Below are 13,333 nucleotides of genomic sequence, written 5' to 3' on the forward strand. Positions count from 1 at the left end.
ATTTAAATGCTGTCTGTTACCGAGATCATAATTTATATGACTCGTCTACTCCTATTTATTCAACACCCTGTTTCTCTTCCCTCTCTTCTTTATTTCTTCATTATCTTATCTCCCAAGCTATTCTATCTCTGTAAACACTACATCCGATTCTAAGAGGACGGCACCGGCCAAGCCCCCGCTGCAGCGGTGGCTTGGCCTATTCTATCTCCGTCCCTGATTCCATCCAAAATAACATAATATGAATGCGGCCATGCTCATGCAGTCCGATTTTTCATCCATAACTGACAAAGCGGGGTCTTCATACATATCAGCAGTGACAATTGGAGACCTTGCCCCGTTGTTACCAAGTTGGTGACACAAATAACATTCTGTTAATTTTACTCATGCATACGCCCCTTCGCTTGTACATGTCTGAAAAAAGAATTACGACAAGAATATGGTTTATGGCTTCAATGGAAATATAAAAGTGTACCGGATTCTATCCAATGAGAAAAAAACTTTTCATTTTTAGAAATGAGACAACATTTTGTGGACATTCCAAAATGATAAAATAGGACTATTTTTCATGAACGGATGGAGTGTAATTTTTTTTTTTAAATGAGTGAAAAAAATAGTGACTTAACTTTTTTGGAATAGAGGGAGTACTAATTAAGAAAGATAAAAAAAATAGTTAAAGCATTATTAATAGAAAATAGAATCCACCTCATTAAATAAATAAACTTAATATAAATAGATACTTCATCTATTCTACAAGAGTATACACTTTTGATTGGTTACGAGTTTAAATGCAAAATTGGTAGAGTAAGAGATATAGGAAAAAAAAGTAATTAAAGAATTGTTAGTGGATAATAGGTCTCAGCTCATGTTGGAAAGAAAAAACTTTCCAAAATTAGAAAATACATATTCTCGTGGGACAGAATAAAAAGAAAAGATTACATATTCTTATGGGACGGAGTGAGTAGTTTTTAGCTATAATACTATTATTGAAGTGAACTACATTAAATGGACCTTAACTTTCAAGTTTGAGCAATCACGGTCACTTTAAAATATAGAGGGAACATTTTTTTTTTTTTGGCGAATTCTGCCAAGGAATCAATTTTGCTCCATAATATTTTAAAATATCTTCTAAAGTCCATGACTTCAATTTAATATCATTTGAGCTGGGCGAAAATATCCTCAAGCCCGTGAAAGGTATGTCAGTGTATTTACTCTTTTTCTTCATTAAAATATTAAGAAAACATCTTCTTTATCTGCCAATTTTGACAAAATATTGTTTTTGATATGTGCTTAAAAAAGAGTGAACAAAAAGTCATATGCTATCCTCCTCAAAAATAGGTTTTGCGTTTCAAATTTCAATAATACTCGCTCCGTCCCATATAAATATGGGCATCTGATATGGCGCGAGAATTAAAATAATATTGGAATGTAAGAGAGATGAGAAGAAGGTGGTTAAAGTAGTGTTAATGGATAGTGTGACACACATTATTATTAGTATATTGATGATGGTATAAGTGGTAAATAACTTGATGTATATGAGTAATAAATTAGGATAACTTTCCATAAATAAAAATGCTCATATTTTTATGTCATGGACGAAAATGGAAAGTACACTTCTTTTTGTAGGACTGATGGACTAGTAATTTATGCTTGTGCTACCTTTTGTAAGAATTGACATGACTCTGTATGGATTCTCATCCAATTAAAGTATCCACTAGTGTTCTTGAATTGCAGATATATCATTAATACTTTCAAGTTGTATCTCACGTGCCGCTCATAAATATTTTCTAATTCTAGAAGATTGTAAATTGTAATTGACACAAATAACCATTCAGAATATTAATTTTCCGGAATCGCATATAGTGAATATACTATTATTTTTTAAATCATTTTCCAATTAACCAAATATTTATACACTGTGGACTATATAGACAACAATTTCAATTCAAGAATCGCAAAACAACCTAACAAAAATCAACCTAAAAATCTAAAGAAGGGCACACAACTCATCACTATTCTCTATTCATCCAACTTCTTTTCTTGCATCTACACATAAATTTACACAAACTAAAAAGAAAAATAAAAAGTTTTTTTTCTAAGAACTCTTCATTCCCATGCTTATGCTACTCTGTACTACCTTGCCCCCCAAACTACTGTCCTGCATCATTGACACGAACTCGCTGTAATCAATGCGGCCATCCTGAAACAAACAAGACAAGTTTATGATTTTTGGAGAAATCCAACATCAGAGCATGAATAATGGAGAGAGGGAGAGGTACGTTGTCTTTGTCGGCTTCACGGATGATGTCATCCAAGTGGACGTCTTCTATTCCAAATTGCTCGCAGACCTGCTGGAGCTCGTCCCTTGTGATGTAGCCGCTGCCATCTTTGTCAAAATACGAAAAGGCTGCGTGTATGTGATCCTCTTTCTGCACTTTGTTTAGGTGCAACATTGCTGCTACAAATTCCCGGTAGTCTATGGTGCCACTGTTGTCGAAATCAGCCTGCATTGCCAACAAAATCTAGTTAAATCACAACAAAAACTAATCTTTCAAACCCAGCGATGCTATGGTTTTGATATATAGTAGTACTACTGTATATCATTATCAACTCACAGCTTGCATTAGGTTCTCTATTTCCGAGTCTTTGAGGTTGGCCCCAACTCTAGATAGCCCTTTCTTGAGTTCTTCAAGTGTGATGTGCCCACTATTGTCTACATCGATCATTTTAAACATTTCCTTTAATCCTGCGATTTCCTCCTCAGATAGGCTCTCGGCGATAACCTGCAAAGGTTGAAGCAATGATGTAGCCATCAGCTCACTAAGGCGACTGGTATGCAAAGATACCACTTGATATCGTTCTTAAAATCAAACGTTTCATGCATATACATGGATTCCAATTAAGATTGTATTGTTTCAGTTAAATAGTGTTCATAAGAGAAAGTAGAGAGAACTCACTCTAATTGCAATCTTTTTGATTTTGTTCATCGCAGAGAATTGCTTCAGTCGACTTAGAACAGCTGAATCAAGAGGCTTATCTGGAGCAACACCATCAACTTGTACCCATGGATGGCCTAAATACAACATATTCATACTTTAATGGGCATTCCATATGTTTTGAATATGAAAATATCTTGATAGATGCTAGTAGCCACATTCCGTTTTATTCTCTACCAAATATGTTATTCCTGCAACTTGTATCTTCTTAAACAATACCACAGATCTGAGAAGAGCGAGATGATAAACTCACAAAGAACTTGGTGAGCTGTTAGCCGCTTCTTAGGGTCTTGTACAAGCATTTTCCGAACGAGATCCTTTGCACTTTCGGATATACTAGGCCAGGGTTCCGAAACAAAGTCAAGTTCGCCTTTCAAAACCTGCTCGAAAATTCCTTGTTCCGATTCTGAAACAAAAGCATACATTAGCCTGATCGCAGCAAATAATAGGGATCAAGAATAAATTCTTACCATCCCAAAATGGTGGAACTCCACATAACAATATGTAGATAATAACTCCCGCACTCCAAACATCACATTCTTGGCTATAATGCTTCTTTAGTACCTCTGGGGCCACATAGTAAGGGCTTCCAACAACATCATTGAATGTGTCTCCTGAGTAAACAAATACAAACTTGATCAGGCGTATGCATTAAGGGACTGAAGTGCAAGGATGTTTCCAGTCGAATGGTTAGAAACAAAGCATGACCTTAGTCAGAGAATGGCGAGACGATAAATGTTATTTTGCTCATTGAATAGGAGAAAGAAATTGATAAGAGAAACTCATTCAGAACATCGATCACATAGTTCCTAAAAACACACTTCTCGTTTGATTTAACACTAAAGGATACAAATTTAGACAAGTTTAGAGTTAATGACTTTGCTACAATGAAGATAACAAGATTCTTTCCAGGTGGTTCAATATCATTTCCCAAGTACAAAGTGATATGCTTATTTGATATCTCTTCTTCCATCTATTGTCATGTCATCATGCTAAGGTCAGGATTGTTCTCAAATTTCAACAAGCTAGTAGTTTATAATCTAACAGCTCCAAGCCTAGATTCTTCTTATGACTTAAATTCAACAATGAACAAATGGCATAGAATATAAATAGCCACTCTTGCAAAAGTTTTCAATTTCCAAATGAACCAATTATTGAAAACATCCCTTGATGTCAAAAGGTCATAAAACACAGTCAACAAAGTGGAACAAACTCACCCATCATTCACCTGAAAAAAAAAAAAGAGAACAAGATGCAGGTAAATGAGCACCTGGCTTGAAGAAAGCAGAGAGGCCAAAATCAATGGTCTTAAGCAGCGACTCCTCCTGCTGATTAACAAATAGGAAATTCTCAGGTTTCAAGTCTCTATGCATAACTCCTAGGGAATGGCAGGCTTGCACAACACCAACTATTATCCTAGACAGCTCGGCCGCCTTCCTCTCAGTGTAATGCCCCCTTTGGATGATCCTATCGAAAAGCTCTCCACCTGCGCAAAGCTCCATCATAACATGCACTGCCACAGCATCCTCAAAAGCCCCCACAATAGAAATCATGTTCGGATGCCCTGCCAAGTGGTGCATGATCTGAATTTCCGTCCTGACATCCTCCACATCCTCGGGCGTTGTCAGCTTCCTCTTAGCTATTGTTTTGCAAGCAAACTCCTTGTTCGTCCCCTTCTCCACGCACAGGAATGTCGTCCCAAACTGGCCTTGTCCTAGCTTCCTCCCCATAGTAAACTTCTCCTTCATATTCTCCGTTTTCCGCTGTAGAACTGACTCCACCTGTAGTCCTGCACATGACACTGTCTTTGCGTATGCAGGCTTGTTCTGTTTTGCTGCATCGGCCGGCTTATCGTTGGTGGTCGTCTCTACCTTGGGCGATGGCAGAGGATCCGATTTCTTAGGCTCCTCCTCGGGGGTGGTATTGGTCGGTGTTGGTAGGGTGTTGTGGACGTCGGAGTTCTCCTTGTTTTTGGTGTTGCCACCGGAGTCCTGATCCGGAGGCGGAGGGGTCTCCTTCGGCTTCCACACGGCGGCGGTCATGGATTGGAAGAATCCAGGATTCTTCCCTGTAGTTGGCCCTGCGCAATTGTTCCCCATCCAAACACTATTCCGATTTGTGGAAATCCCCAACTCTTTTGAATTAACGTGCCCTAATTGATCGCGAATCACCCCCAATTTTCTGATCAATCGTCTTCTTATCACCTTCAATTTTCAACGTGCAATCAATTGGTGCAACTGCGCTGCCGAATCAAAATTGGACAATGGAGAAAAAATCTGAGCGGGAGGGGATGAGAAAATTGGATGAGGAGAAATGACAAAATAATGCGAGAGATTAGTGGGTGAGTCAAGTGGGATGAGAATTGTGGCATTGGATTCAGATTTGTTTTGGTTTAATTTCTACATGTTCTTTGTTCCGCGCAGAATTGCAGGAGATGACCAGCCCGAATTCTTATATTTGAGCATCCCTTTGGTCTCATGCAATGTATGTTATGATTATCAGATTCGTGCCTCCAAATAATAATATCACGTACGTTCTATGTTATGAATATAAATTATACTCACGGCAAATAAAATAGACACCACGTTTTTATTTTTTCGACGCATGTATATAGCATTTATTCTATAATGTTTGAACTTTTTCAAAATTCTACATCAACACATGCATGCAAATAATTTATTTTTTCCAAATATCCATATACATATAGTATTTGCCATCTTCCATAACCAAATCTAAGATTTAAACAAGAGCATTTCACTGGGACATTTAAATTGCTAATACCATACTATTCACCAAAAATCGGGATATTTGGCGTATAAATATTTCTCCATCCTAAAATGGGTAAAAGACTATCTATAAAAAGAGATCCGAAAATTAAAATGGGACAAAATGGTTTTGAACTCAAGTCAATGGGTTGTAAAAAACTTATGAACCACTATACTAGATAGTACATCATTAATATATAGACCGACACATTAGTATATAATAAAATAACTCCCTCTGTCCGCACACTAATCCGATCTATGTCCATATCCGATACATGACTCACGCAGTGCCTGAACTGGTTAGAAATACAATATTATTTGTATTGACACAACATAATAATTGCATAAACTCGACACAATACGATAATGACATATTGATATGCAGCGACAAAACCAAAGATTTAAATAAACCGGTGATGTAATTTAAAGAAATGTTTTTGAAAATGAATTAAACTTTAAGATACATTATCTTTTATGGTACGCGAAATTGTTAATTCCTAAAATTTTGATTGATCATATCTGATTTTTAGACTTGAACAAAATCTGAAAACCAAAAATCTAGACTAAGGTATCAACAATACACGTAATAATGTTTTTCAAGTATTTGATTAGGTTTATTGTATTTGTAAATATAAGTAATTACTTATTTAATTTAAAAATAATGATTTCAATAAAGAATTATACACAAATTATAATCTCTATCATTAAATTATTAATAGATGCATGTAATTCTCAAATTGTATATCTACTTGGTTAATTAACCGAAATCAATTAAAAGTATAATTTAAGTCTTACTATTACAAGTCAAGTTCAATTCCACAATTCATCAGCCCAATAACACAAATACGCCTCTTTTCTTCTATCTCTACCTCCTCAACCGCAGGGTCATGGCAGGGGGACGAAGTCCTGCCAGAGCGGATACTATTGGCCTACGTTGGGTACGTCCCAAAGACACAAACATAACACAACAACAACTCAAATTTATTCAGGTGTGTTGCGAATATGCTATGATCCAATGACGGTGTGATATCAGACTTGTGGCAGTGCAACCAGATAATGGAATGGGGAGCCATGGAGGCAATATATGACAAATGAAAACATAATTTAACTATAACCAAGTAATAAGAATAATAAATAAGGAAGTAAAATAATTAAATTAATAATATTAATTATTAACGAGTTACTCGAATTTTGCCTTAGCTAAACTGGAATAATCGTATCCTTATTATGTCGATTTGATAAGGACATAAACATAATAAAAGTTGGCACAAATCTATTAATTTTGAGATGTTCATGTTGTGTAAAAATTGTTAGCCTACATGGCAAGACAACCCTGAAGGAAAATGAGAAACTCCATTGTTTTAAAAAGAGAAAGTTGCTAGCTGTATTACTATAAATGATAGGATTGCAGAATACATTACACAGACACATTACCTCCTTATATATAAGACTACTAAAGCATAAAGAAAAGGGAACATAAAACTGATCTAATAGCCATTAGCCAGCAACTCAGCATGGGACCACTTCCTGTAACAATAACAAGAATCAGATATTCTTCAATCCATCTCCTTTCACCACGTCGCTCCATGACCGTTTGTGATCTTTTTCATGAGCTGGAATGTGCTCATTACTCGACACATGTCCATCATCCGATGCATCAATTTGTTCAACTTCATCAGGTATCTTTACATCTCCAATACTCCCCCTCAATCCAAGTGCAGATCGTGCGATCACACTAAGCTTAGCACGTAATCTAATGAAGGATTGTCGGCTCAATGGTTTAGTTAACACATCTGCTATTTGATCCAGAGAAGGCACATGACGAAGCTCCAGTTCCTTTGCCAAGACTTTGTCACGAACAAAGTGCACATCAATTTCAATATGCTTTGTTCTTGCATGAACAACAGGATTGGATGCCAATGCCATCGCACTAAGATTATCCACCCAAATGATAGTGTTCCCTTCATGCTTGATCCCAAGTTCCTTGAAGAGAGAGTGAATCCAAGTGACTTCGGATGCTGCATTGGCCAAACTCCTATACTCTGCTTCCGTACTTGATCGAGCAACCACAGATTGTTTTTTAGAACACCATGAAATCAGATTATCCCCAAGATATGTACAATAGCCACTTGTTGATTTTCTATCGTCCAAATCCGAAGCCCAATCTGAATCAGAGAAAGCTGTAATTCTTGTATTTGATTTCCTGATGTGAACACCAAAGTCCAAAGTACCGGAAAGATACCTTAAAATCCGTTTAACTGCTCGCCAATGTGTATCCAAGGGTGAACTCATGAATTGACTTACTTTGTTGACAGCATAGTTGATGTCAGGGCGTGTGATTGTAGCATATTGTAGTGCACCCACTGTACTTCTGTAAAGCTTCTCATCAGGTATAGGTTCACCAACAGATTTGCTGAGCTCAATGTTGGAAATCATGGGTGTAGGACACCCTTTAGCCCCTGTCATGTTAACCTTTTGAAGAAGATCCTTGATGTAAGAAGCTTGACATAGATGAAAGCCATGATCAGTTTTGAGGATTTCAACACCTAGAAAAAGGTTAACCTCACCAAGATCCTTAAGAGAGAAATGTTGATGGAGCTGTGCTATGACTTTGGAGATAGAGGCTGGAGCATTCCCTGTAATCAACATGTCATCTACGTATATGAGTAGATAAATCTTTTCTGAACCCTTATGTCTATAGAACAGAGAGGCATCACACTTTGACTGACGAAAACCAAGGTCAAGCAATACAGATAGGACAGTGAGAAACCAAGCCCTCGAGGCCTGCTTTAAACCATATATAGCTTTATTAAGCTTACAAACTAGGAGTGGAGAGCCCTGTTCAAATCCTACTGGCTGCCTCATGTAGATATCCTCCTCTAAGTTTCCATTAAGAAAGGCATTGTTCACATCCAAATGTGTAACAGCCCAACCATTGGAGATAGCAAGACTCAAGATCAATCTAACAGTAGTTGGCTTCACAACTGGGCTAAATGTTTCATTGAAGTCAAAACCTGCTTGTTGAGAAAATCCTTGAGCCACAAGCCTAGCCTTGTATCTAGCTATGCTCCCATCAATAAATTTCTTGATTTTGAAGACCCAAGTACAGCCAATGAGGTTTTTGCCCGGTGGAAGAGGAGTGAGAATCCATGTTTTATTTTTCAGAAGAGCCAAAAATTCTGATAACATTGCTGCTTTCCAGATAGGGATCAAAATGGCCTCAAGAGCTGATCTAGGGAGAGTTGCAGGGGATAAACACAAAGTGAAAGCTTTGGGCTTGAAAATACCAACCTTGGATCTAGTCACCATGGGATGAGATGGGGTATTATCTGGGAGAGGTGCAGATTCAACATTATCTGTGAGAGGTGCAGATTCAGTGGTTGAAGCAATAGGAGCAGGTTCAGGGGTAGGAGCAGAGTTAGAGATAGGAATTGTAACATCAGCTGGATCAGATTGATTAGCAGAAGTATGCATGTGTGCAGGTAAGTTAGAGAGAGGAGAAACAAGCCTGCTCTCATGATGAGAAGAAACTGGAGAGTGATGAGGAAGAGATGATTCATGAGAGAGGTCATTCCTAATAGGACTTGAGATGCAATCAGGGGCTAATGATAAAGGAAAAGAGGGAATATGAGGCATACTAATGGGAGGAGGATAAGTGGAAGTAGAAGAGATAACAGAACCTGATTTATAGGGAAAGACAGATTCATCAAATAAAATATCTCTTGTGACTATCACTTTACCATGAGGTAATAAGACTTTATAGCCTTTGTGATTTGGACTATAGCCAAGAAAGATGGAGGCAGCAGACCTAAATTGTAACTTATTTTTGTTATAGGGTCTGGTGTATGGATAGCAAAGACACCCAAAAGATCTCAAGAAAGAGTAGTCAGGCTTGGAATTTAGAAGCTTTTCATGAGGAGAAAGGTTTTGTATGATTTTAGTAGGAAGAAGGTTAATCAAGAAACCAGCTGTAATAAAGGCATCATCCCAGAAGTGAAGAGGCAGACCAGATTGTGCTAAAAGAGAGAGACCAGTCTCAACAATGTGTCTATGCTTCCTCTCGGCCAAACCATTTTGTTGAGGGGTATAAGGGCAGCTTACTCTGTGATGGATTCCACAATCTTTTAGAAATTTAGATAACGCTTGATATTCACCACCCCAATCAGTTTGCAACATTTTGATCTTACTGGAAAACATATTTTCAACCAAGGATTTAAACTGTTGAAACACTGCAGGAACATCACTCTTGTTCTTTAGCACATATATCCAAGTGTATCTACTATATTGGTCAATAAAAGACACATAATAAGAATAACCATTCCTAGATTTAACAGGGGAAGGCCCCCATAAATCACTGTGTATTAATTCAAGAGGAGTGGAGTAGACAGTTTGAGAGGAATTGTAAGGAAGTCTATGAGCTTTTGAAACACAACAAGAATGACAAGGGGATTTAGTTTCCATTGATTGAAAAGGAATATTACATCCATTGAGTGCATGTTTGACTACATCAAGAGTAGGATGGCCAAGTCTATTATGCCACAAGGCTAGACTGGAAACTACACTACTGGTTCTAGCCTGTGAAGAAGAAGCTGATGCTGAGTGCACAGAGGGTGAATCTGCAGCTTGATTGAAGAGAAAACTGGAATTGGAATGAACTTTGGACTTGACAGCAGGTTGCTTGACTCGGAAATGATAGAGACCCTTCTCAAGATTGCCCTTGAGCACGGTTTCCTTGGTTGCCTGGTCTTTCACAAGACAAAAAGTTGGGTGAAATTCAAAATAGACATTATTGTCACAAGCAAATTGAGAAACACTCAGCAAATTTTTAGTGACATCAGGCACATGAAGCAGATTTTTTAAAATGAGTTTTCTGGAGGGAAGAGATGAATAGTTAGACTCTATGTGTCCTTGACCAATATGAGCAATTTTAACACCAAAACCATCACCTAAATGCAATTTCTTACCACCAGTGTACTCTGAAGATATGTTCAAGTTGCTGAGATCACTGGAGATGTGGTTCGATGCACCAGAGTCAGGATACCATGAGGCAGATGCATTCCCATCAAAGTTGTACTCAGATGAGATTGAACCCGAATGAAAATTGCTTTGTGGTGGAGGCCTGGTCTGGACTAGGTGTGCCGAGGGATTAGGAGTGTATTGTTGTTGTGGCCTAGCTTGCGGACTTTGAGGTGAAAAAGAGTGCTCAAACCTGTACCAGCACTTACTTGCAGTGTGCCCAGGTTTCTCACAAAGTTGGCAAATTAATCTCCCGAAGCTCCTACCTCCTCGACCAGATCTCCCACCTCTGGAAAAACTTCTTCCTCCACCAGTAAAGCCTCCTCTATTGTGTTGAGGAGAAGGATCCTTTCTTGGATTTGCTTGCTGCACTATATTCAGAGAAGGTTGAGACCCTTCAAGGCTTCCTCCAGATGCAGCAACTCCTTCCAATCGTGATTCAAAGCTCAATAATAGGGAGGAAACTTCTCGGACTGTCCATGGCTCTATTCTGGATGAAATAGAAACCACCACGGGGTTGTAATCTGGGCCCAATCCTCCAAGAATATGAAGAATCTGATCATCTTCAGAAATGCAGCACCCAGCTGAAGACAAGAGATCACAGCATGTCTTCATTTTCCCCAAGTATTCTGACATAGATTGAGAATCTTTTCGCATGGTTTGAATCTGCATTTTATACTGCATCATTTTTGCCTTGGATTGGCTAGCAAAATTTGTTTCCAAGGCTTTCCAAATGTCCTTGGTGGACTTCAATCCAACTACAAGAGCCATTGCACTCTCTGAAAGGGAAGAGAGAATCCAGGCAGAGAGCCTCAAATCTTGACGACGCCAGGCCAAAAACTCCGGGTTTGCTGCCAGATGCCCTTGTATCGTCACCTTCTCTGGAGGTGGAGCATCCTCACCAGTAATGTATGACTCAAGGCCATGACCCCAAATGGTTGCCTCCATTTGATGTTTCCACATGAGGAAATTGGTATCCGATAACTTCACAGAGATTGGTGAGTTTTGAGGAAATTGAGGAATTTGGGATGGAGATAGCTGAGCGGAAGTGTTGGATGCATTGGTGCCCTCCATTATCACACCTAAAAAAAAATGAAGAAAAACAAAGTAAAAGAGACAGGATCAGGATCCTGCTCTGATACCATGAAGGAAAATGAGAAACTCCATTGTTTTAAAAAGAGAAAGTTGCTAGTTGTATTACTATAAATGATAGGATTGCAGAATACATTACACAGACACATTACCTCCTTATATATAAGACTACTAAAGCATAAAGAAAAGGGAACATAAAACTGATCTAAGAGCATCCGCAATGGTTAATAGGCCAGCCATAGGCCAGCCATTCTCTCCCCTGCCACGTCAGCAACACTCAAAAAACCACCTGCCACATCAGATTTAGGCCAGCCATAGGCCAGCCGCAATAAAAATAATTCAAAATACACTATATTTACGGAATTAAAATACGGAATTAAATTTACGACACATATACGGGAAAATTCATTAAATGCATTTAAAAAAAGTTACATAGATTAAAAAAAAAATTACAAAAATAATAAAGAAAAAAAACTATCGCGGAGTCCTCCGTGCCCACAACTCTTCAATTATATCCCTTTGGAGTTGAATATGAGCTTCAACTTGGCGCATGTTGGCAAATTCCTTGAGGCGGCCGGCTTCATCGAGAGGTACCCCCTGGCGTACACTAGGGGTGGCCGTTCCGTGGCTTGGACCGGCTTCATCGTCACTGACCCAACTAGTCAGTTGTACGCCTTCGTCTTCGACAATCATGTTGTGCATGATAATGCAGGCGTACATTATTTCGGAAACGCATCCGACATCCCACAAACGCGTGGGACCCTTAATTGCCGCCCATCGAGACTGGAGCACACCAAATGCGCGCTCCACGTCCTTGCGCGCCGACTCCTGTCGTTGCGCAAAGTAGGCCTTCCTTTCATCGCTTGTTTGTCGGATCGTCTTCACAAAGACCGGCCACCGAGGGTATATCCCATCCGCCAAGTAGTAGCCCATATCATGCCGGTTGCCGTTGGCAACAAAAGAGACGGCTGGACCGACGCCCTGGCACTTCTCGTTGAAGAGGGGAGACGAGTTCAGGACGTTGAGGTCGTTGTTCGACCCGGCTACCCCAAAATACGCGTGCCAAATCCACAGCCGGTAATCAGCTACGGCCTCGAGGATTATCGTGGGGTTCTTTGACTTGTAGCCGGTCGTGTAGGCCCCCTTCCAGGCAGTCGGACAGTTCTTCCACTCCCAGTGCATACAGTCTATGCTGCCTAACATCCCGGGGAACCCATGCTTCTCCCCGTGCATCTGCATCAAACTCTGACAATCTTCGGGAGTAGGGCTTCGAAGGTACTGCTCACCGAAAACGGCAATCACGCCCCTACAGAACTCCTTCAGACATTTCAGGGCTGACGACTCGCCGATGTGGAGGTACTCATCCCACATGTCTGCCGCGCCTCCGTAGGCCAACTGCCTGATTGCCGCCGTGCACTTTTGAATAGGTGTGTGGCCGGGTCTGCCAGCCGCATCGTGCCTGAAGCG

At 39.5% G+C, this 13,333-nt stretch overlaps 1 protein-coding gene and 1 non-coding gene across 2 annotated transcripts; both read right to left on the minus strand.

Moving 5' to 3' along the window:
* Positions 1 to 1,894: 1,894 nt before the first annotated feature.
* Positions 1,895 to 5,423, minus strand: LOC125223773 (calcium-dependent protein kinase 20-like). Its single transcript, XM_048127068.2, has 7 exons — positions 4,264 to 5,423; positions 3,464 to 3,607; positions 3,247 to 3,399; positions 2,955 to 3,070; positions 2,613 to 2,780; positions 2,277 to 2,501; positions 1,895 to 2,197 (listed from the first exon to the last, which is right to left on the minus strand). Exons 1-7 carry the CDS (start codon positions 5,090 to 5,092, stop codon positions 2,093 to 2,095), a joined length of 1,740 nt encoding a protein of 579 aa, XP_047983025.1. The 5' UTR covers positions 5,093 to 5,423; the 3' UTR covers positions 1,895 to 2,092.
* A 5,788-nt stretch (positions 5,424 to 11,211) lies between these two features.
* Positions 11,212 to 11,348, minus strand: LOC125185778 (small nucleolar RNA Z247). Its single transcript, XR_007170276.1, has one exon. It is a non-coding gene; the product is annotated as a small nucleolar RNA Z247 (small nucleolar RNA).
* Between the last annotated feature and the right edge of the window lie 1,985 nt (positions 11,349 to 13,333).

Source organism: Salvia hispanica, chromosome 1 (genome assembly GCF_029641045.1).
Source record: "Salvia hispanica isolate PSC_SH4W2 chromosome 1, Shi_PSC_v1, whole genome shotgun sequence".
Classification (NCBI taxonomy): Eukaryota; Viridiplantae; Streptophyta; class Magnoliopsida; order Lamiales; family Lamiaceae; genus Salvia; species Salvia hispanica.

Bases quoted from the DNA above. Each gene is read 5' to 3' on its own strand.
- LOC125223773 (XM_048127068.2), bottom strand. From the start codon at position 5,092: ATGGGGAACAATTGCGCAGGGCCAACTACAGGGAAGAATCCTGGATTC. The intron at 3,400-3,463 runs GTAAGAATTTAT...CTTTTGTTTCAG, and splicing joins AGTTCCACCATTTTGGGATG to AATCGGAACAAGGAATTTTC. The intron at 2,781-2,954 runs GTGAGTTCTCTC...CAACCTTTGCAG, and splicing joins TCAAAAAGATTGCAATTAGA to GTTATCGCCGAGAGCCTATC.